Source organism: Ranitomeya imitator, chromosome 6 (genome assembly GCF_032444005.1).
Source record: "Ranitomeya imitator isolate aRanImi1 chromosome 6, aRanImi1.pri, whole genome shotgun sequence".
Classification (NCBI taxonomy): Eukaryota; Metazoa; Chordata; class Amphibia; order Anura; family Dendrobatidae; genus Ranitomeya; species Ranitomeya imitator.
In genome coordinates this window covers 567257025-567282635 of record NC_091287.1, presented here as the reverse complement: position 1 = coordinate 567282635, position 25611 = coordinate 567257025, and the positions used below count along the sequence as shown (strand labels likewise).

The 25611-nt window shown below is 48.4% G+C and overlaps 2 protein-coding genes across 2 annotated transcripts in view; both read right to left on the bottom strand.

Annotated features, from left to right (window-relative positions):
- The window catches only part of LOC138641559 (phospholipase A2 inhibitor PIP-like), a 67491-nt gene extending 52906 nt beyond the window's left edge, over window positions 1-14585 (bottom strand). The window contains exon 1 of the mRNA XM_069729022.1: window positions 14452-14585. Within this exon, the coding sequence (XP_069585123.1) occupies window positions 14452-14503 (52 nt within the window). The 5' untranslated portion in view covers window positions 14504-14585. The remainder of the gene's footprint in view (window positions 1-14451) is intronic.
- The window catches only part of LOC138643509 (uncharacterized), a 1192186-nt gene that overhangs the window by 886011 nt on the left and 280564 nt on the right, over window positions 1-25611 (bottom strand). The gene's annotated exons all lie outside the window — the stretch shown is intronic.

Sequence of the window (25611 nt, the reverse complement as noted above, 5' to 3'; positions counted from 1 at the left end):
TCCGCACATTGACAGTGACCCCCTCCATGGATGAGAAGCCCCCACACATTGTGAGTGACCCCCTCCATGGATGAGAAGCCCCCACACATTGTGAGCGATCCCCTTCATGGATGAGAAGTCCCCACACATTGTGAGTGACCCCCTCCATGGATGAGAAGCCCCCACACATTGTGAGTGATCCCCTCCATGGATGAGAATCCCCCACAGATTGTGAGTGACCCCCTCCATGGATGAGAAGCCCCCACACATTGTGAGCGATCCCCTTCATGGATGAGAAGCCCCCATAGATTGTGAGTGATCCCCTCCATGGATGAGAAGCCCCCCATTGTGAGTGATCCCCTCCATGGATGAGAAGCCCCCACACATTGTGAGTGATCCCCCTTCATGGATGGGAAGCCCCCACACATTGTGAGTGAGCCCCTCCATGGATGAGAAGCCCCCGCACATTGTGAGCGATCCTCTCCATGGATGAGAAGCCCCCACAGATTGTGAGTGACCCCCTCCATGGATGACAAGCCCCCACACATTGTGAGCGATCCTATCCATGGATGAGAAGCCCCCACACATTGTGAGTGAGCCCCTTCATGGATGAGAAGCCCCCACACATTGTGAGCGATCCCCTTCATGGATGAGAAGTCCCCACAGATTGTGAGTGACCCCCTCCATGGATGAGAAGCCTCCACACATTGTGAGTGATCCCCTCCATGGATGAGAATCCCCCACAGATTGTGAGTGACCCCCTCCATGGATGAGAAGCCTCCACACATTGTGAGTGATCCCCTCCATGGATGAGAATCCCCCACAGATTGTGAGTGACCCCCTCCATGGATGAGAAGCCCCCACACATTGTGAGCGATCCCCTTCATGGATGAGAAGCCCCCATAGATTGTGAGTGACCCCCTCCATGGATGAGAAGCCTCCACACATTGTGAGTGACCCCCTCCATGGATAAGAAGCCCCCGCACATTGTGAGTGATCCCCTCCATGGATGAGAAGCCCCCGCACATTGTGAGTGACACCCTCCATGGATGAGAAGCCCCCACACATTGTGAGTGACCCCCTCCATGGATGAGAAGACCCCCCACACATTGTGAGTGATCCCCTTCATGGATGAGAAGCCCCCACACATTGTGAGTGATCCGTTCCATGGATGAGAAGCCCCCACACATTGTGAGTGACCCCCTCCATGGATGAGAAGCCCCCATAGATTGTGAGCGATCCCCTCCATGGATGAGAATCCCCCACAGATTGTGAGTGACCCCCTCCATGGATGAGAAGCCCCCACACATTGTGAGCGATCCCCTTCATGGATGAGAAGCCCCCATAGATTGTGAGTGACCCCCTCCATGGATGAGAAGCCCCCCATTGTGAGTGATCCCCTCCATGGATGAGAAGCCCCCACACATTGTGAGTGATCCCCCTTCATGGATGGGAAGCCCCCACACATTGTGAGTGAGCCCCTCCATGGATGAGAAGCCCCCGCACATTGTGAGCGATCCTCTCCATGGATGAGAAGCCCCCACAGATTGTGAGTGACCCCCTCCATGGATGACAAGCCCCCACACATTGTGAGCGATCCTATCCATGGATGAGAAGCCCCCACACATTGTGAGTGAGCCCCTTCATGGATGAGAAGCCCCCACACATTGTGAGTGACCTGCTCCATGGATGAGAAGCCCCCACAGATTGTGAGTGACCCCCTCCATGGATGAGAAGCCCCCACACATTGTGAGCGATCCCCTTCATGGATGAGAAGCCCCCACACATTGTGAGTGATCCCCTCCATGGATGAGAAGCCTCCGCACATTGTGAGTGACCCCCTCCATGGATGAGAAGCCCCCACACATTGTGAGTGACCCCCTCCATGGATGAGAAGCCCCCACACATTGTGGGTGAGCCCATTCATGGATGAGACGCCCCCACACATTGTGAGTGATCCCCTTCCTGGATGAGAAGTCCCCACACATTGTGGGTGAGCCCCTTCATGGATGAGAAGCCTCCACACATTGTGAGTGACCCCCTCCATGGATGAGAAGCCCCCACAGATTGTGAGTGACCCCCTCCATGGATGAGAAGCCCCCACACATTGTGAGCGATCCCCTTCATGGATGAGAAGCCCCCATAGATTGTGAGTGACCCCCTCCATGGATGAGAAGCCCCCACACATTGTGAGTGATCCCCTCCATGGATGAGAATCCCCCACAGATTGTGAGTGACCCCCTCCATGGATGAGAAGCCCCCACACATTGTGAGCGATCCCCTTCATGGATGAGAAGCCCCCATAGATTGTGAGTGACCCCCTCCATGGATGAGAAGCCTCCACACATTGTGAGTGACCCCCTCCATGGATGAGAAGACCCCCCACACATTGTGAGTGATTCCCTTCATGGAGGAGAAGCCCCCACACATTGTGAGTGATCCGTTCCATGGATGAGAAGCCCCCACACATTGTGAGTGATCCCCTTCATGGATGAGAAGCCCCCATAGATTGTGAGTGACCCCTTCCATGGATGAGAAGCGTCCACACATTGTGAGTGACCCCCTCCATGGATGAGAAGACCCCCCACACATTGTGAGTGATTCCCTTCATGGAGGAGAAGCCCCCACACATTGTGAGTGATCCGTTCCATGGATGAGAAGCCCCCACACATTGTGAGTGATCCCCTTCATGGATGAGAAGCCCCCATAGATTGTGAGTGACCCCTTCCATGGATGAGAAGCCTCCGCACATTGTGAGTGACCCCCTCCATGGATGAGAAGCCCCCACACATTGTGAGTGACCCCCTCCATGGATGAGAAGCCCCCACACATTGTGGGTGAGCCCATTCATGGATGAGACGCCCCCACACATTGTGAGTGATCCCCTTCCTGGATGAGAAGTCCCCACACATTGTGGGTGAGCCCCTTCATGGATGAGAAGCCTCCACACATTGTGAGTGACCCCCTCCATGGATGAGAAGCCCCCACAGATTGTGAGTGACCCCCTCCATGGATGAGAAGCCCCCACACATTGTGAGCGATCCCCTTCATGGATGAGAAGCCCCCATAGATTGTGAGTGACCCCCTCCATGGATGAGAAGCCCCCACACATTGTGAGTGATCCCCTCCATGGATGAGAATCCCCCACAGATTGTGAGTGACCCCCTCCATGGATGAGAAGCCCCCACACATTGTGAGCGATCCCCTTCATGGATGAGAAGCCCCCATAGATTGTGAGTGACCCCCTCCATGGATGAGAAGCCTCCACACATTGTGAGTGACCCCCTCCATGGATGAGAAGACCCCCCACACATTGTGAGTGATTCCCTTCATGGAGGAGAAGCCCCCACACATTGTGAGTGATCCGTTCCATGGATGAGAAGCCCCCACACATTGTGAGTGATCTTCTTCATGGATGAGAAGCCCCCATAGATTGTGAGTGACCCCTTCCATGGATGAGAAGCGTCCACACATTGTGAGTGACCCCTTCATGGATGAGAAGCCCCCACACATTGTGAGTGATCCGTTCCATGGATGAGAAGCCCCCACACATTGTGAGTGATCCCCTCCATGGATGAGAAGCCCCCGCACATTGTGAGTGACCCCCTCCATGGATGAGAAGCCTCCGCACATTGTGAGTGATCCCCTCCATGGATGAGAAGCCCCCACACATTGTGAGTGATCCCCTCCATGGATGAGAAGCCTCCGCACATTGTGAGTGATCCCCTCCATGGATGAGAAGCCCCCACACATTGTGAGTGATCCCCTCCATGGATGAGAAGCCCCCACACATTGTGAGTGATCCCCTCCATGGATGAGAAGCCTCCACACATTGTGAGTGACCCCCTCCATGGATGAGAAGCCCCCACACATTGTGAGTGATCCCCTCCATGGATGAGAAGCCTCCACACATTGTGAGTGATCCCCCTTCATGGATGGGAAGCCCCCACACATTGTGAGTGACCCCCTCCATGGATGAGAAGCCCCCCATTGTGAGTGATCCCCTCCATGGATGAGAAGCCCCCACACATTGTGAGTGATCCCCCTTCATGGATGGGAAGCCCCCACACATTGTGAGGGAGCCCCTCCATGGATGAGAAGCCCCCGCACATTGTGAGCGATCCTCTCCATGGATGAGAAGCCCCCACAGATTGTGAGTGACCCCCTCCATGGATGACAAGCCCCCACACATTGTGAGCGATCCTCTCCATGGATGAGAAGCCCCCACACATTGTGAGTGATCCCCTTCCTGGATGAGAAGTCCCCACACATTGTGGGTGAGCCCCTTCATGGATGAGAAGCCCCCACACATTGTGAGTGATCCCCTCCATGGATGAGAATCCCCCACAGATTGTGAGTGACCCCCTCCATGGATGAGAAGCCCCCACACATTGTGAGCGATCCCCTTCATGGATGAGAAGCCCCCATAGATTGTGAGTGACCCCCTCCATGGATGAGAAGCCTCCACACATTGTGAGTGACCCCCTCCATGGATGAGAAGACCCCCCACACATTGTGAGTGATTCCCTTCATGGAGGAGAAGCCCCCACACATTGTGAGTGATCCGTTCCATGGATGAGAAGCCCCCACACATTGTGAGTGATCCCCTTCATGGATGAGAAGCCCCCATAGATTGTGAGTGACCCCTTCCATGGATGAGAAGCGTCCACACATTGTGAGTGACCCCCTCCATGGATGAGAAGACCCCCCACACATTGTGAGTGACCCCTTCATGGATGAGAAGCCCCCACACATTGTGAGTGATCCGTTCCATGGATGAGAAGCCCCCACACATTGTGAGTGATCCCCTCCATGGATGAGAAGCCCCCGCACATTGTGAGTGACCCCCTCCATGGATGAGAAGCCTCCGCACATTGTGAGTGATCCCCTCCATGGATGAGAAGCCCCCACACATTGTGAGTGATCCCCTCCATGGATGAGAAGCCTCCGCACATTGTGAGTGATCCCCTCCATGGATGAGAAGCCCCCACACATTGTGAGTGATCCCCTCCATGGATGAGAAGCCCCCACACATTGTGAGTGATCCCCTCCATGGATGAGAAGCCTCCACACATTGTGAGTGACCCCCTCCATGGATGAGAAGCCCCCACACATTGTGAGTGATCCCCTCCATGGATGAGAAGCCTCCACACATTGTGAGTGATCCCCCTTCATGGATGGGAAGCCCCCACACATTGTGAGTGACCCCCTCCATGGATGAGAAGCCCCCCATTGTGAGTGATCCCCTCCATGGATGAGAAGCCCCCACACATTGTGAGTGATCCCCCTTCATGGATGGGAAGCCCCCACACATTGTGAGGGAGCCCCTCCATGGATGAGAAGCCCCCGCACATTGTGAGCGATCCTCTCCATGGATGAAAAGCCCCCACAGATTGTGAGTGACCCCCTCCATGGATGACAAGCCCCCACACATTGTGAGCGATCCTCTCCATGGATGAGAAGCCCCCACATATTGTGAGTGAGCCCCTTCATGGATGAGAAGCCCCCACACATTGTGAGTGACCTCCTCCATGGATGAGAAGCCCCCACAGATTGTGAGTGACCCCCTCCATGGATGAGAAGCCCCCACACATTGTGAGCGATCCCCTTCATGGATGAGAAGTCCCCACACATTGTGGGTGAGCCCCTTCATGGATGAGAAGCCCCCACACATTGTGAGTGATCCCCTCCATGGATGAGAAGCCTCCGCACATTGTCAGTGACCCCCTCCATGGATGAGAAGCCCCCACACATTGTGAGTGACCCCCTCCATGGATGAGAAGCCCCCACACATTGTGAGCGATCCCCTTCATGGATGAGAAGTCCCCACACATTGTGAGTGACCCCCTCCATGGATGAGAAGCCCCCACACATTGTGAGTGATCCCCTCCATGGATGAGAATCCCCCACAGATTGTGAGTGACCCCCTCCATGGATGAGAAGCCCCCACACATTGTGAGCGATCCCCTTCATGGATGAGAAGCCTCCACACATTGTGAGTGACCCCCTCCATGGATGAGAAGCCCCCACACATTGTGAGTGATCCCCTCCATGGATGAGAATCCCCCACAGATTGTGAGTGACCCCCTCCATGGATGAGAAGCCCCCACACATTGTGAGCGATCCCCTTCATGGATGAGAAGTCCCCACACATTGTGAGTGACCCCCTCCATGGATGAGAAGCCCCCACACATTGTGAGTGATCCCCTCCATGGATGAGAATCCCCCATAGATTGTGAGTGACCCCCTCCATGGATGAGAAGCCTCCACACATTGTGAGTGACCCCCTCCATGGATGAGAAGACCCCCCACACATTGTGAGTGATCCCCTTCATGGATGAGAAGCCCCCACACATTGTGAGTGATCCGTTCCATGGATGAGAAGCCCCCACACATTGTGAGTGATCCCCTTCATGGATGAGAAGCCCCCATAGATTGTGAGTGAACCCCTCCATGGATGAGAAGCCCCCACACATTGTGAGTGATCCCCCTTCATGGATGGGAAGCCCCCACACATTGTGAGTGAGCCTCTCCATGGATGAGAAGCCCCCGCACATTGTGAGCGATCCTCTCCATGGATGAGAAGCCCCCACAGATTGTGAGTGACCCCCTCCATGGATGACAAGCCTCCACACATTGTGAGCGATCCTATCCATGGATGAGAAGCCCCCACACATTGTGAGTGAGCCCCTTCATGGATGAGAAGCCCCCACACATTGTGAGTGACCTCCTCCATGGATGAGAAGCCCCCACAGATTGTGAGTGACCCCCTCCATGGATGAGAAGCCCCCACACATTGTGGGTGAGCCCCTTCATGGATGAGAAGCCCCCACACATTGTGAGTGATCCCCTTCCTGGATGAGAAGTCCCCACACATTGTGGGTGAGCCCCTCCATGGATGAGAAGTCCCCACACATTGTGAGCGATCCCCTTCATGGATGAGAAGCCCCCATAGATTGTGAGTGACCCCCTCCATGGATGAGAAGCCTCCACACATTGTGAGTGACCCCCTCCATGGATGAGAAGACCCCCCACACATTGTGAGTGATCCCCTTCATGGAGAAGCCCCCACACATTGTGAGTGATCTGTTCCATGGATGAGAAGCCCCCACACATTGTGAGTGATCCCCTTCATGGATGAGAAGCCCCCATAGATTGTGAGTGACCCCCTCCATGGATGAGAAGCGTCCACACATTGTGAGTGACCCCCTCCATGGATGAGAAGACCCCCCACACATTGTGAGTGACCCCTTCACGGATGAGAAGCCCCCACACATTGTGAGTGATCCGTTCCATGGATGAGAAGCCCCCACACATTGTGAGTGATCCCCTCCATGGATGAGAAGCCCCCGCACATTGTGAGTGACCCCCTCCATGGATGAGAAGACCCCCCACACATTGTGAGTGACCCCTTCACGGATGAGAAGCCCCCACACATTGTGAGTGATCCGTTCCATGGATGAGAAGCCCCCACACATTGTGAGTGATCCCCTCCATGGATGAGAAGCCTCCGCACATTGTGAGTGATCCCCTCCATGGATGAGAAGCCCCCACACATTGTGAGTGATCTCCTCCATGGATGAGAAGCCTCCGCACATTGTGAGTGATCCCCTCCATGGATGAGAAGCCCCCACACATTGTGAGTGATCCCCTCCATGGATGAGAAGCCCCCACACATTGTGAGTGATCCCCTCGATGGATGAGAAGCCCCCACACATTGTGAGTGACCCCTTCATGGATGAGAAGCCCCCCATTGTGAGTGACCCCCTTCATGGATAAGAAGCTCCCATACATTGTGAGTGACCCCTCCATGGACGAGAAACCCCCACACATTGTGAGTGACCCCCTTCATGGATAAGAAGCTCCCATACATTGTGAGTGACCCCTCCATGGATGAGAAGCCCCCTCACATTGTGAGTGACCCCCTTCATGGATAAGAAGCTCCCATACATTGTGAGTGATCCCCTCCATGGATGAGAAGCCCTCACACATTGTGAGTGATCCCCTCCATGGATGAGAAGCCCCCACACATTGTGAGTGATCCCCTCCATGGATGAGAAGCCTCCACACATTGTGAGTGATCCCCCTCCATGGATGAGAAGCCTCCACACATTGTGAGTGACCCCCTCCATGGATGAGAAGCCCCCACAGATTGTGAGTGACCCCCTCCATGGATGAGAAGCCCCCACACATTGTGAGTGATCCCCTCCATGGATGAGAAGCCTCCGCACATTGTGAGTGATCCCCTCCATGGATGAGAAGCCTCCGCACATTGTGAGTGACCCCCTCCATGGATGAGAAGCCTCCGCACATTGTGAGTGATCCCCTCCATGGATGAGAAGCCCCACACATTGTGAGTGATCCCCCTCCATGGATGAGAAGCCTCCACACATTGTGAGTGACCCCCTCCATGGATGAGAAGCCCCCACACATTGTGAGTGATCCCCTTCATGGATGAGAAGCCCCCATAGATTGTGAGTGAACCCCTCCATGGATGAGAAGCCCCCACACATTGTGAGTGATCCCCCTTCATGGATGGGAAGCCCCCACACATTGTGAGTGAGCCCCTCCATGGATGAGAAGCCCCCGCACATTGTGAGCGATCCTCTCCATGGATGAGAAGCCCCCACAGATTGTGAGTGACCCCCTCCATGGATGACAAGCCTCCACACATTGTGAGCGATCCTATCCATGGATGAGAAGCCCCCACACATTGTGAGTGAGCCCCTTCATGGATGAGAAGCCCCCACACATTGTGAGTGACCTCCTCCATGGATGAGAAGCCCCCACAGATTGTGAGTGACCCCCTCCATGGATGAGAAGCCCCCACACATTGTGGGTGAGCCCCTTCATGGATGAGAAGCCCCCACACATTGTGAGTGATCCCCTTCCTGGATGAGAAGTCCCCACACATTGTGGGTGAGCCCCTCCATGGATGAGAAGTCCCCACACATTGTGAGCGATCCCCTTCATGGATGAGAAGCCCCCATAGATTGTGAGTGACCCCCTCCATGGATGAGAAGCCTCCACACATTGTGAGTGACCCCCTCCATGGATGAGAAGACCCCCCACACATTGTGAGTGATCCCCTTCATGGAGAAGCCCCCACACATTGTGAGTGATCCGTTCCATGGATGAGAAGCCCCCACACATTGTGAGTGATCCCCTTCATGGATGAGAAGCCCCCATAGATTGTGAGTGACCCCCTCCATGGATGAGAAGCGTCCACACATTGTGAGTGACCCCCTCCATGGATGAGAAGACCCCCCACACATTGTGAGTGACCCCTTCATGGATGAGAAGCCCCCACACATTGTGAGTGATCCGTTCCATGGATGAGAAGCCCCCACACATTGTGAGTGATCCCCTCCATGGATGAGAAGCCCCCGCACATTGTGAGTGACCCCCTCCATGGATGAGAAGCCTCCGCACATTGTGAGTGATCCCCTCCATGGATGAGAAGCCCCCACACATTGTGAGTGATCCCCTCCATGGATGAGAAGCCTCCGCACATTGTGAGTGATCCCCTCCATGGATGAGAAGCCCCCACACATTGTGAGTGATCCCCTCCATGGATGAGAAGCCCCCACACATTGTGAGTGATCCCCTCGATGGATGAGAAGCCCCCACACATTGTGAGTGACCCCTTCATGGATGAGAAGCCCCCCATTGTGAGTGACCCCCTTCATGGATAAGAAGCTCCCATACATTGTGAGTGACCCCTCCATGGACGAGAAACCCCCACACATTGTGAGTGACCCCCTTCATGGATAAGAAGCTCCCATACATTGTGAGTGACCCCTCCATGGATGAGAAGCCCCCTCACATTGTGAGTGACCCCCTTCATGGATAAGAAGCTCCCATACATTGTGAGTGATCCCCTCCATGGATGAGAAGCCCTCACACATTGTGAGTGATCCCCTCCATGGATGAGAAGCCCCCACACATTGTGAGTGATCCCCTCCATGGATGAGAAGCCTCCACACATTGTGAGTGATCCCCCTCCATGGATGAGAAGCCTCCACACATTGTGAGTGACCCCCTCCATGGATGAGAAGCCCCCACAGATTGTGAGTGACCCCCTCCATGGATGAGAAGCCCCCACACATTGTGAGTGATCCCCTCCATGGATGAGAAGCCTCCGCACATTGTGAGTGATCCCCTCCATGGATGAGAAGCCTCCGCACATTGTGAGTGACCCCCTCCATGGATGAGAAGCCTCCGCACATTGTGAGTGATCCCCTCCATGGATGAGAAGCCCCACACATTGTGAGTGATCCCCCTCCATGGATGAGAAGCCTCCACACATTGTGAGTGACCCCCTCCATGGATGAGAAGCCCCCACAGATTGTGAGTGACCCCCTCCATGGATGAGAAGCCCCCACACATTGTGAGTGATCCCCTCCATGGATGAGAAGCCTCCGCACATTGTGAGTGATCCCCTCCATGGATGAGAAGGCCCCACACATTGTGAGTGATCCCCCTCCATGGATGAGAAGCCTCCACACATTGTGAGTGACCCCCTCCATGGATGAGAAGCCCCCACAGATTGTGAGTGACCCCCTCCATGGATGAGAAGCCCCCACACATTGTGAGTGATCCCCTCCATGGATGAGAAGCCTCCGCACATTGTGAGTGATCCCCTCCATGGATGAGAAGGCCCCACACATTGTGAGTGATCCCCTCCATGGATGAGAAGCCTCCACACATTGTGATTGACCCCCTCCTTGGATGAGAAGCCTCCACACATTGTGGGTGATCCCCTCCATGGATGAGAAGCCTCCACACATTGTGGGTGATCCCCTCCATGGATGAGAAGACCCCCCACACATTGTGAGTGACCCCTTCATGGATGAGAAGCCCCCACACATTGTGAGTGATCCGTTCCATGGATGAGAAGCCCCCACACATTGTGAGTGATCCCCTCCATGGATGAGAAGCCCCCACACATTGTGAGTGATCCCCTCCATGGATGAGAAGCCCCCACACATTGTGAGTGATCCCTTCCATGGATGAGAAGCCTCCACACATTGTGAGTGATCCCTTCCATGGATGAGAAGCCCCCCATTGTAAGTGATCCCCTCCATGGATAAGAAGCCCCCACAGATTGTGAGTGATCCCCTCCATGGATGAGAAACCCCCACACACTGTGAGTGATCCCCTCCATGGATGAGAAGCCCCCTCACATTGTGAGTGACCCCATTCATGGATAAGAAGCTCCCATACATTGTAAGTGACCCCTCCATGGATGAGAAACCCCCCACATTGCGAGTGACCCCATCCTTGGATGAGAAGACCCCATGTGAGTGGTCCCAGGAGGCTTTTCTACCAGCAGACACAGGACTCATGGCATGTCACCTTCTCTTCTCTGAACAATCATTCTTCTAGATGTCCAAAGCAGTCTGCAGGGGCTTCAAAGATAAAACTTTACCTCTGTCCTCTGCTGTCTATTCTCTGTACTTTCTGCAGAATGTCGCTCTGTCCTTGATGTTTTTCTTCGAGAGAAGTGTTTTTTTTTTACTGTCCTACTTGACACTAAGCTACATCTCCAAAAGCCTTTGCCTAACTGTGTGTGTAGCTGCATGGATGCCTGCCTGCTACTGTTCATGAGCAAGTGATCCCTCAATAATCCTCACTGGACATCTTGACTATGAAAAACTTTTAAGTCTAGGATTCACACTCCACCCTGTGTAACTGCATTACGTAGACTATAGACAGAGCATTCCCCGGGGCCCTTACTTCAGACAATTGTGGTCACTTGAATTTGACCTCATCATTATACAATATTTCATAAATGATACACATGTCTCAGTATGTCACCATGTGTCCAGTGATGTCCCAGTGTTTTTGGTGAAGCCTCCAGTGATGATGATGTTGCATTGTGTTCAGTGATGTCCCAGTGTTTTTGGTGAAGCCTCCAGTGATGATAATGTTGCATTGTGTCCAGTGATGTCCCAGTGTTTTTGGTGAAGCCTCCAGTGATGATGATGTTGCATTGTGTCCAGTGATATCCCAGTGTTTTTGGTGAAGCCTCCAGTGATGATGATGTTGCATTGTGTCCAGTGATGTCCCAGTGTTTTTTGTGAAGCCTCCAGTGATGATGATGTTGCATTGTGTCCAGTGATGTCCCAGTGTTTTTGGTGAAGCCTCCAGTGATGATAATGTTGCATTGTGTCCAGTGATGTCCCAGTGTTTTTGGTGAAGCCTCCAGTGATGATGATGTTGCATTGTGTCCAGTGATGTCCCAGTGTTTTAGGTGAAGCCTCCAGTGATGCTGATGTTGCATCGTGTCCAGTGATGTCCCAGTGTTTTTGGTGAAGACTCCAGTGATGATGATGTTGCATTGTGTCCAGTGATGTCCCAGTGTTTTTGGTGAAGACTCCAGTGATGATGATGTTGCATTGTGTCTAGTGATGTCCCAGTGTTTTAGGTGAAGCCTCCAGTGATGATGATGTTGCATTGTGTCCAGTGATGTCCCAGTGTTTTAGGTGAAGCCTCCAGTGATGCTGATGTTGCATCGTGTCCAGTGATGTCCCAGTGTTTTTGGTGAAGACTCCAGTGATGATGATGTTGCATTGTGTCCAGTGATGTCCCAGTGTTTTAGGTGAAGCCTCCAGTGATGATAATGTTGCATTGTGTCCAGTGATATCCCAGTGTCTTTGGTGAAGCCTCCAGTGATGATGATGTTGCATTGTGTCCAGTGATGTCCCAATGTGTGGTGAAGCCTCCAGTGATGATGATGTTGCATTGTGTCCAGTGATGTCCCAATGTGTGGTGAAGCCTCCAGTAATGATGATGTTGCATTGTGTCCAGTGATGTCCCAATGTGTGTGGCGAAGCCTCCAGTGATTATGATGTTGCATTGTATCCAGTGATGTCCCAATGTGTGTGGTGAAGACTCTAGTGATGATGATGTTGCATTGTGTCCACTTTGATTCATTGTATGTACTCTTCCACTTGGGTCCAGTGGAATTAGGACGAGCATCCATTTGTCAGTTGTGCTGTCAGCCTAACTTTCTATTTTTGTTGCATTGTGTCCAGTGATGTCCCAATGTGTTTGGTGAAGCCTCCAGTGATGGTGATATTGTATTGTGCCCAGTGAGGTCCCAATGTGTGTGATGAAGCCTCCATGTGTCACGTGATAGTAATTTCCCCATGTGTGTGATGAAGTTTCCTTGCATCAAGTGATGGTGAGGTTACCTTGTGTCCAGCCTTGCCACGAAATGCTCTGCTTACATAATTTCAGCTATTTTCTGGTTAGCTCAGGAGGAAATGTTAATGAGGACAAAACAGCTGAAATCATTGTGTCATGATGATGGAAGTATAGGAGCAGGCTGGTGCGGTCATCATTTTGCATCAAAAGTGCTTTACAGGAAATTGCTGCTTGTAAGATTGCCCCTACATGAACCATTTATCAGCTCATCACGAAATATATTTGATAAAGATTCATGACACCCAAGAAAGTCCAATTACCGTAGTTCCAGAACCATCTCCGAAAGAAGATTCATCTATGGGATCTTCTCACTTCCTTTGGGCTAACTGCAAGGTTCTGAAGTGTTTTTGAAGAGTTTTTTTTTTTCCCAAAATGTTTTTTTTCCAGACTTTGCCTAATTTGTAATGAATTCCATCAAGATCCGCTTCAAAGAACTGACACACACTTTGTTTCCACCAGTCGAGTGGACAAAAAATTCAAAAAATGATCTTATTAACATTGGAAAAAAAAACTCATTTCAAACTTTTTTTTTGGATGAGTTTGGATTTTTTCTTTACTTGGGGTGCATGCTGCCTTAGGCCGGCGTCACACTAGCAGTATGTGGTCAGTATTTTACATCAGTATTTGTAGCCAAAACCAGGAGTGGGTCAGAAATGCAGAAGTGGTGGATATGTTTCTATTAGACTTTTCCTCTAATTGTTCCACTCCTGGTTTTGGCTTCCAAATACTGATGCAAAATACTGACCGAATACTGATCGTGTGACGGCAGCCTTAGGGTGATATATCTCCAGTGTAGCAGAGGATAGAACATTTACATAATACCACACAAAACTACTCCACCAAAGTTCCCACCAAGAAGAATAAATATAACCTGAAGAATAATAATTGAGCTCTAGGAATCTGGTATGAGTCTCTTCCCCGTAAAGATGACCCAGACCCTAAGTCTCGAAGAACTAAGACTCCACTGGTCTTAACTTCTGTCCTTGACATGTAGAAATAATCTAAATAAACCAAACACTAAAAAGAATAATAACAAAACTCAAAAAGATAGTTACTTTTGTTTGTTCTGTAAATGTCCACCTTTTTCGAAGATGGCAATAAATGAGGAAACCTCAACTTTATGGTCACTCACCACCAAAGACTCCTATACATCTGCTACAGAAAGATAGAGAAGATTCCCAAAATGTTTCTGAACTGATTTGTCATTAGATAGAAACCTTGCCTGCATTTTCGATAGTTCTACAGGGCAAAGATACTGACCTCCAGAGAAGAGGACCACCAGGAGGGCGCAGAGCAGGCAGCCGCTGGACATGGCAGCTCGGAAACAGATCTCTGGCACCAGGAATGACAACAATCACCACAAAACTGAATAGAGCTCCTTCCCTGGGAAACTCGGTGACAATTGTGAGGGAGTCTACGGGAATCCTCACGAGATGTGACAGGTTAATGAGAGGTAAACCAGTTTCTTCATGGTGGGGCACGTTACCATTAAGATCTTTCTGGATGACGTGTTCTGGACTCAGGCAGCTATTTATATGCACACACGACTCTCTGAAGAGCGGATTACCTGAGAAAGCTGCTGATGACAAACGCCAAATTATAGAAATCGTACATTGTGACGAACATAAGGCGGGAAACGGAAAAGAGGAGAAAACAATATGGTGGACGATTCATGGAAAGATCCGTCACAACTTGATTCACCAGCATCTTAAACATTTTACAGCGCGGGATACTTTACAACAAAGCGTGGGAAGAATTTTACATTAATGCACCATAACTTATGGAAAAATACATATTTTTAAACTAAAAAAATACGATTTCAAATCACACTTCTCAACTCACTATTAAATAAAGCTTCTTGTACATAGGAGCAGTATTATAGTAGTTATATTCTTGTACATAGGGGCAGTATTATATTAGTTATATTCTCGTACATAGGAGCAGTATTATAGTAGTTATATTCTTGTGTATAGGGGCAGTATTATAGTAGTTATATTCTCGTACATAGGAGCAGTATTATAGTAGTTATATTCTTGTACATAGAAGCAGTATTATAGTAGTTATATTCTTGTACATAGTGGGCAGTATTATAGTAGTTATATTCTTGTACATAGGGGCAGTATTATAGTAGTTATATTCTTGTATATAGGGGCAGTATTATAGTAGTTATATTCTTGTACATAGGAGCGGTATTATAGTAGTTATATTCTTGTACATAGGGGCAGTATTATAGTAGTTATATTCTTGTATATAGGGGACAGTATTATAGTAGTTATATTCTCGTACATAGGAGCAGTATTATAGTAGTTATATTCTTGTACATAGAAGCAGTATTATAGTAGTTATATTCTTGTATATAGGGGACAGTATTATAGTAGTTATATTCTCGTACATAGGAGCAGTATTATAGTAGTTATATTCTTGTACATAGAAGCAGTATTATAGTAGTTATATTCTTGTACATAGGAGCAGTATTATAGTAGTTATATTCTTGTACATAGGAGCAGTATTATAGTAGTTATATTCTTGTACATAGGAGCAGTATTATAGTAGTTATATTCTTGTACATAGGGGCAGTATTATAGTAGTTATATTCTTGTACATAGGAGCAGTATTATAGTAGTTATATTCTTGTACATAGGAGCAGTATTATAGTAGTTATATTCTTGTACATAGGAGCAGTATTATAGTAGTTATATTCTTGTACATAGGAGCAGTATTATAGTAGTTATATTCTTGTACATAGGAGCAGTATTATAGTAGTTATATTCTTGTACATAGGGGCAGTATTATAGTAGTTATATTCTTGTATATAGGGGACAGTATTATAGTAGTTATATTCTCGTACATAGGAGCAGTATTATAGTAGTTATATTCTTGTACATAAGGGCAGTATTATAGTAGTTATATTCTTGTATATAGGGAGCAGTATTATAGTAGTTATATCCTTGTACATAGGGGCAGTATTATAGTAGTTATATTCTTGTACATAGAAGCAGTATTATAGTAGTTATATTCTTGTATATAGGGGACAGTATTATAGTAGTTATATTCTCGTACATAGGAGCAGTATTATAGTAGTTATATTCTTGTACATAGAAGCAGTATTATAGTAGTTATATTCTTGTACATAGGAGCAGTATTATAGTAGTTATATTCTTGTACATAGGAGCAGTATTATAGTAGTTATATTCTTGTACATAGGAGCAGTATTATAGTAGTTATATTCTTGTACATAGGAGCAGTATTATAGTAGTTATATTCTTGTACATAGGGGCAGTATTATAGTAGTTATATTCTTGTACATAGGAGCAGTATTATAGTAGTTATATTCTTGTACATAGGAGCAGTATTATAGTAGTTATATTCTTGTACATAGGAGCAGTATTATAGTAGTTATATTCTTGTACATAGGAGCAGTATTATAGTAGTTATATTCTTGTACATAGGAGCAGTATTATAGTAGTTATATTCTTGTACATAGGGGCAGTATTATAGTAGTTATATTCTTGTACATAGGAGCAGTATTATAGTAGTTATATTCTTGTACATAGGAGCAGTATTATAGTAGTTATATTCTTGTACATAGGAGCAGTATTATAGTAGTTATATTCTTGTACATAGGAGCAGTATTATAGTAGTTATATTCTTGTACATAGGGGCAGTATTATAGTAGTTATATTCTTGTACATAGGAGCAGTATTATAGTAGTTATATTCTTGTACATAGGGGCAGTATTATAGTAGTTATATTCTTGTACATAGGAGCAGTATTATAGTAGTTATATTCTTGTATATAGGGGCAGTATTATAGTAGTTATATTCTTGTACATAGGAGCAGTATTATAGTAGTTATATTCTTGTACATAGGAGCAGTATTATAGTAGTTATATTCTTGTACATAGGAGCAGTATTATAGTAGTTATATTCTTGTACATAGGGGCAATTTTTATTATACAAACCAAACATAAATACAATTATAATAAAAACAAAAAATCACCCAGAATTACAAGAATTACAAAACACAATTCACTTTGGTCATATATACACAAGTACTAAATAATCAGATCATATTGATACATAAATTAAAGTGTCCACACCTGGAGGTAGAAGAAAATTAAAAAAAAAAAAAAAAAAAAAAAAAAAAAAGTCATATCATATTTTCTAACTGAATTTTACATTGCTCCATAACTTAATATTTCTCGGACTCCTTCCAACGTCTAGCGATTTTATCCACCGGAGTTCTGACATAACCTGAGCAGCCGCAGCGGTGTGATCGAACAGCTCATTGTGCAGTGACACCCGGGTTCTCATGTGCCAATGATAGTATTTGACGACACTTATGATGATGTACATTGTCTCTCTGTCGATGTTACTAACAGTGGAGGGGACACCATAGATAATGTCAGGATACTTTAGAGTCCGCAGTCTGGGGATTTTTAGATTATCAGACACTTCCTCCCAGATCTTCCTCCCTCCCCAGCAATCACATATAAAGTGCTCCATAGTCTCCTCCTGCTGACAACCAAGGGGACAATTCCGATCGGAGACACTCAAGTGTTTCAGGTTCCCCCTGACAAAGAGCCGACTATGCAGCGAAAGCCAAGTGATGTCAAACAGTTTAGGAGGAAGTCTTTTCCCGTTTAGGAACCTAAGGCTTTCCTGCAGGGTGGTGGTGACACAATCTCTCAGGGCCAGTGGAGAGTAAAAGAAAGTCCTACATACATGAGCATACAGGTCTCTTCTCGTACTGCTCTCAATGTAAGACTTCTCCAGTCCCCACCTCCTAACACACTTCAGACCATAGTCCAGATACTGGGGGAGGTGGTCACCTGTCCATCTCCTCCTCTTGAGACTGCCGCCTCGCACCCAAGATTCTGCAAAAGGCAATATCCAGTACCTGATACTATTTACCCACAGAGAGCTACTGTTTGAGTCCATGTTCCCAAAATTTACCTTTAGAAACAAGGAGTCAAAGAAAACCCTTGGATTCAACATATCCAGCCCACCCTCTCTCCGCCGTAGGTAGGTTATTCCCCTCTTTATTAGGTTCAACCTATTCCCCCACAAGAGCTGGAAGAACAGGCTGAAGAGCCTCGCTGAGAAAGATTCTGGCAAAGGGAAAATGACAGAGACATACAAGAAAACAGGGACCAGGTAAGTCTTCAACATTGCGACCCTTTCTCTGTAGGTCAGCCTCCAGTTCTTCCATCGCTGAACCTTTGCATTTCCGGCTTCCAATTTCTCCTCCCAATTTAGCGTGGCATTATCATCCCTCCCAAATTTAACCCCGAGGATCTTAATATGGGTGGAGGCTTTGGCAAACTGCCGCAGATCATAGCTGGGATCAGTATCTAATGTCCACAGAGCTTGACTCTTCTCAAGGTTGACCAGAGACCCGGAGGCCTCTGAGTAACTTCTGATAGACACAGATAACATCTGCACCTCTCGAGGATTAGAGATCACTAACGTCACATCATCCGCATAGGCAACAACATTCAGAGGCAGGCAATGGGGGACCGGCACCCCCTGAAAATCACACTCCTGCAGTGACCTCAGAAACGGGTCTAGGGCAAAAATGTACAGGAGGGGACTCAGTGGGCAACCCTGTCTCACCCCTGCCTCAACTCCAAAAGTGTCACCCTGCCAACCATTAATCAGAGGAAAGCTCACCGCCTCTCTGTACAATGTCTTCAGCCAATCCACAAATTGTCCCGGAATACCGTACTTTGACAAAGTGGCCCACAGATAGTCATGATCAACCCTGTCAAAGGCTTTAGCTTGGTCCAGACTAACAATATATTTCCCACACCGCAGAGCTTTACATCTCTCAAACATCTCCCGTATCGAGATGACTGCTCCAGAGATGTTCCGCCCTTTTACTGTGCCAAACTGAGAGCCTGCCAACAGTGCTGGGGACAAACAGACTAATCTAGAAAACAGGATCTTTGCTAGAATCTTCCTGTCCACATTCAAGAGGGCAATCGGCCTCCAGTTCTTGATGTCGCTCGGCTCTTTACCTTTAGACAGCAGAATCAACGAGGACACTCTCATGGATGGAGGCATCAGGTGATTTTCTAGACAACTTCTATACACATCCACGAGGATTGGAGCCAGGAGGTCTCTGAATTTCCTATAAAATTCTGCTGTTATGCCATCTGGACCTGGTGCCTTCTTCAGATGTAATTTATCAATAGCCTCCTTAACTTCCTCCACCGTTAACTCCGCTGTCAAAGGAGAAAAGTCCAGATCATTAGTATCAGGCGCAGGAGTTGCCTCCAAGAATTGAGCCATCTTCTCTTTATCCAAAACTTTCCTCTGAAACAAGTCAGCATAGTAAGATCTCACCACCTCCAGGATACCCTCCCGTGAATCCTGCAATACACCCTGGAAGTCAGTGAGACCCGTGACCATTTTTTTGACTACCCTCTCCCTGCAATTCTCAAAGGGATCAGGGGCCCCCAAGGACCCATAATCCCGTTCAAGAACCAGGGAGGTATACCTACTATACTGATACTGCCTTATCTCAGATTTCAGTTGGTCGATCTTCACTTTGTCATCCCCGCCTGCCGAATATAGTGACTCCAATTCTTTACGCAGCTTTAGGTACTGGCTGTACTTATTCCTCCCTTTATTAACTGACAGTCTCTTTAAGAGGGATCTGATATCCTCCTTGACGTCCTCCCACCAGTCGGTCATGTTATCATAGAAGTCAACCCTATCTAGATGAAGCTGGATAAGGGAGTAGACACGACTCTGAACATAAGCATCATCCAGGAGACTGGAATTGAGCTTCCACAACCCTCTACCGATGTCGGGACGGTTAGAGGTCCCCAGACAGAAACACAAGGCGAGGTGATCAGAGTAAGGGACGACCTTCTCACTCAGGGTGTCAACAGCCTCAGTAGGACTCACAAAAGCAAAATCTATCCTACTGCTCCTGTTGGAACATGAATATGTGAATTTTGGCTGTCGACCTCCCCGTGCGAAAACGTCAGTCAGTCCAGCCTGCATTATAATGTTATGTAGGACCTTACCGTCCCTGGTCACTGTCCTGCCCGAGGAACTGTCACCCGATGTCAGTATGGCATTAAAATCCCCTGCCATCACCACCGGAAGAGAAGTGAAGAGGTATGGCTTAACGTTATTAAATAGCTGAATCCTGTCAGTCACTGTCTGTGGCCCATAGATGTTAATAAGCCGGAGTCGCCTCCCATGAATAGTGACTTCCAGGACCAAACATCTTCCCATGACCACCTCCGTCATCCTATGCACAGTCACATCATTGGTGTTAAACAGGACAGCGACTCCGGCGTAAGGCTCCACAGCCAGTGACCAGAAAGAAGGACCGCACCGCCATTCCCTCTCAGCCTCTCTCATAAGCCCCAGAGATGTCAGTCGTGTCTCCTGCAGGAAAATGACATCGGTGTCCAGATGTGTGAGATGTTCATACACCACATGTCTCGTCCTCCTTGCCTTAATACTGTTGACATTACTTGAGGTTAGTGTTAATGAGAACCCCGCCATCACAACACAATAGAGAAGGAGCACAGTAACTGCCATCATCATGAGTCAGGGATGTTCTGTCCACCACCGGTGTCCATGTCAGACTCTACCTGAGGGTCCACAGATAAAGGCTTCCGCTTTGACGGAGGGTGGTCCTCTATGTCCCTGTCACACTCTGCATCAACTTTCCTCAACTCTGTCTCATAATCATCATCATTAGACTCCGATAAAACTCCATACTTGTTGGACACAACCATCACTCCTGCACAATTCTGAACCTTCTTAGTAGCGCTCTGACCGGTGTCATAGTCTGCCTCAGGTTTACGGGAGGACGTGCTCTTTTTCTTCCTTTTATTGTGATTAACGCTCCAGTCATCAGATTCAGACAGTGATGCTGAAGGGGGGGCTTCCTGAGGCTGCTGGACCTCCATGTTCCCCTCTGCACCCTCTATACCCTGCTTCTCTGGTGTTACATGAATGGACTCCTGGTGGGCATCTGGGCTGGTCACCATCTCTCCTGACATTAAATCCTCCCCCTCATGCGCCCCTGCCACCACATCCTCATCCTCCTGAGCCTCTGCCCCTGCCAGTACAGCCTCATCAGGGAAGACTCTGCAGATATTATGCCAGGCGTCTGGACAGTCCCTGTGAGGGTGGCCCATCTTACCGCAGAGGTTGCACCTAACATCCCGGCAATCCACAGCGACATGGCCGATATCCCCGCACAGGCTGCACTTCACCACAGTACAGGCGTTGGCCAGATGACCTTTGTCACCACATTTGAAGCATTTCCTGGGCTGCCCGGGGTAATAACATCTTCCCTTCTCCCTCCCAATGAAGAAGGAGTTGGGTAAATGGGCAGTAATGTTATTGAGTTGCCGCAGTTTCACCACAGCTTTCCACCCCATTGTCCAGATACCATCCTCATCTCTGACCTTGGAGAGTCCAGAGGCGAGGTCACAGTGTCTCCGGAGCCACACCTCGATGTCCTGTGGGGGAACGGCCTCATTCCAGAAGGTGATATTTACCGTGACAGTGTCCGGCCTGGAGATAGGAACCAATATAAACTTATTCCAGCCTTCAGCGTCTCTGAACCTGGGGTAATTGGACCAGAACCTGTCCAGGTCACACTGCAGCTTGAAGCTGACCTCGTAGCCCTGTCTGTCCAGAAGATTGGACACCGCCAGTATCTCGTTTACCACGAACCCCATCTGGCCGCATAGCAGCTCTCTCACCACATACCTGCGCTGTGGCAGATCCTCCTTGGCACCTATGTACTTAAACCGCACCACATTAATGCGCTTAAAAGTCTGGCCGGTATACCTGGCGCTGGAAGTGAAGGATGGGGCGCCGCGGCTCCAGGCATTCCTGGGGGGCACCTGCCGGGTCACACTGGGCCGACTGACAGGGAGAGGGTCTGCAGCAGGGAGAGGGTCTGCAGCAGGGGGGGCTGCCACACCTTGTGGACTAGATGGTAAGGGGGGATAGTCACACATATCATGCATATTATTATTAGCAGCATCATTATCATCAGACAGTGCCACGTCCATGACAGAATGTGAAACCTCCCCAACCCCCGACCCCATGGGCACAACATCACCAGCCCCAGTCTGTGCCTCAGCCTCAGCCTCATCAGCACAAACAGTCTCACAAACACTGTCCTGCTCCTGCGTGGGGCATTCTGGGACCTGTGGTGCCTCTGTTGGAGTCTGAAGTGCAAGCTCCTGTTCACACTCAGCTGCTTGCTGCTGCAGTTTTTTTCCTTCTTGGAAGCAGAAGCGGGCAGCCTGTAACACTGGCCGTGTCCGCTGCTGGGGGGTCCTGGTCTCTACAGCACAGTCCTGCTTATAGGAGGCGAACCGCTCCCGGTTCCTGTAGGTCTCCGCCAGGGGCCCCATGCCCTCCAGCACAGACTCAATGTCCTGCACCACACTTGCCAGCTGCACCCCCAGTGTGTTCAGCCTCAGGTCATACACATCATTACTGGCAGGATTAGTGGTCTTTAGACTATAGATGAAGTCTACCTCCATTTGCAGCGCTTTTTTTTGCTGCTGTAACTCACCCAGCTTCCTGACAAGTCCCGGTATCTCGTCCGCTAGCTGCAGCTCGGGTGCACGCGCCGGCTGCACAGGTTTTGCCTTCACCACGGGTACAGGGGTTTTGAACACAGACTTGTGCGGTTCCACCACAGATGGCTTTGTGGCTCCTCGGCTGGATGCCGGCTCCGCAGCAGGTTTATCGCTGCCACCTGACTGTGACCGGGTGCGTCCTGACAGCGCCACACTGCCATGTTGCTGCAAGTTCTCCTGGATGGTCTGTCTTTCCAAAGACGTCCGTCTCTGCCTGGATGCAGGAGAGGTGATTGGTACAGCTGAGACCGATCTCACCTGAGCTTCAGGCAGTGGCTGCAGACTGACCGGGGAGTTACAGGGCTTCATACTGTGCTGTGGAACATCACTCACCAACACTTTACCTTCTGGCTTCTTTGCTGGACTTGGAGTAGATTTTCCTCCCAAAACTTTACTCGCAGGTTTTTCTTCCTTCACAGAACTGCTGCAGCTTTGGCCGCTGCATTCACCGGTCTCACAGTGGCTTTGGGATTAATATTCCCATTCAGAGAGGTCTGGGAGCCTTGTCCCAGTGTAGGCCGAGAAGCCTGGGCCTTGCCTGGGGAGCTTCCCCGCCCAGGGTGGCCCCTCCCTGGGCTTGCTCCAGACATCAGGAGAACTACAGACACACAACCTCACAGCTAGGAGGCAGTATTATAGTAGTTATATTCTTGTATATAGGAGTAGTATTATAGTAGTTATATTCTTGTACATAGGGGCAGTATTATAGTAGTTATATTCTTGTACATAGGAGCAGTATTATAGTAGTTATATTCTTGTACATAGGGGCAGTATTATAGTAGTTATATTCTTGTACATAGGAGCAGTATTATAGTAGTTATATTCTTGTACATAGGAGCAGTATTATAGTAGTTATATTCTTGTACATAGAGAGCAGTATTATAGTAGTTATATTCTTGTACATAGGAGCAGTATTATAGTAGCTATATTCTTGTACATAGGGGCAGTATTATAGTAGTTATATTCTTGTACATAGGAGCAGTATTATAGTAGTTATATTCTTGTACATAGGAGCAGTATTATAGTAGTTATATTCTTGTACATGGGGCAGTATTATAGTAGTTATATTCTTGTACATAGGAGCAGTATTATAGTAGTTATATTCTTGTACATAGGAGCAGTATTATAGTAGTTATATTCTTGTATATAGGAGCAGTATTATAGTAGTTATATTCTTGTACATGGGAGCAGTATTATAGTAGTTATATTCTTGTACATAGGAGCAGTATTATAGTAGTTACAGTGGGGCAAAAAAGTATTTAGTCAGTCAGCAATAGTGCAAGTTCCACCACTTAAAAAGATGAGAGGCGTCTGTAATTTACATCATAGGTAGACCTCAACTATGGGAGACAAACTGAGAAAAAAAAATCCAGAAAATCACATTGTCTGTTTTTTTAACATTTTATTTGCATATTATGGTGGAAAATAAGTATTTGGTCAGAAACAAACAATCAAGATTTCTGGCTCTCACAGACCTGTAACTTCTTCTTTAAGAGTCTCCTCTTTCCTCCACTCATTACCTGTAGTAATGGCACCTGTTTAAACTTGTTATCAGTATAAAAAGACACCTGTGCACACCCTCAAACAGTCTGACTCCAAACTCCACTATGGTGAAGACCAAAGCGCTGTCAAAGGACACCAGAAACAAAATTGTAGCCCTGCACCAGGCTGGGAAGACTGAATCTGCAATAGCCAACCAGCTTGGAGTGAAGAAATCAACAGTGGGAGCAATAATTAGAAAATGGAAGACATACAAGACCACTGATAATCTCCCTCGATCTGGGGCTCCACACAAAATCCCACCCCGTGGGGTCAGAATGATCACAAGAACGGTGAGCAAAAATCCCAGAACCACGCGGGGGGACCTAGTGAATGAACTGCAGAGAGCTGGGACCAATGTAACAAGGCCTACCATAAGTAACACACTACGCCACCATGGACTCAGATCCTGCAGTGCCAGACGTGTCCCACTTCTTAAGCCAGTACATGTCCGGGCCCGTCTGAAGTTTGCTAGAGAGCATTTGGATGATCCAGAGGAGTTTTGGGAGAATGTCCTATGGTCTGATGAAACCAAACTGGAACTGTTTGGTAGAAACACAACTTGTCGTGTTTGGAGGAAAAAGAATACTGAGTTGCATCCATCAAACACCATACCTACTGTAAAGCATGGTGGTGGAAACATCATGCTTTGGGGCTGTTTCTCTGCAAAGGGGCCAGGACGACTGATCCGGGTACATGAAAGAATGAATGGGGCCATGTATCGTGAGATTTTGAGTGCAAACCTCCTTCCATCAGCAAGGGCATTGAAGATGAAACGTGGCTGGGTCTTTCAACATGACAATGATCCAAAGCACACCGCCAGGGCAACGAAGGAGTGGCTTCGTAAGAAGCATTTCAAGGTCCTGGAGTGGCCTAGCCAGTCTCCAGATCTCAACCCTATAGAAAACCTTTGGAGGGAGTTGAAAGTCCGTGTTGCCAAGTGAAAAGCCAAAAACATCACTGCTCTAGAGGAGATCTGCATGGAGGAATGGGCCAACATACCAACAACAGTGTGTGGCAACCTTGTGAAGACTTACAGAAAACGTTTGACCTCTGTCATTGCCAACAAAGGATATATTACAAAGTATTGAGATGAAATTTTGTTTCTGACCAAATACTTATTTTCCACCATAATATGCAAATAAAATGTTAAAAAAACAGACAATGTGATTTTCTGGATTTTTTTTTCTCAGTTTGTCTCCCATAGTTGAGGTCTACCTATGATGTAAATTACAGACGCCTCTCAT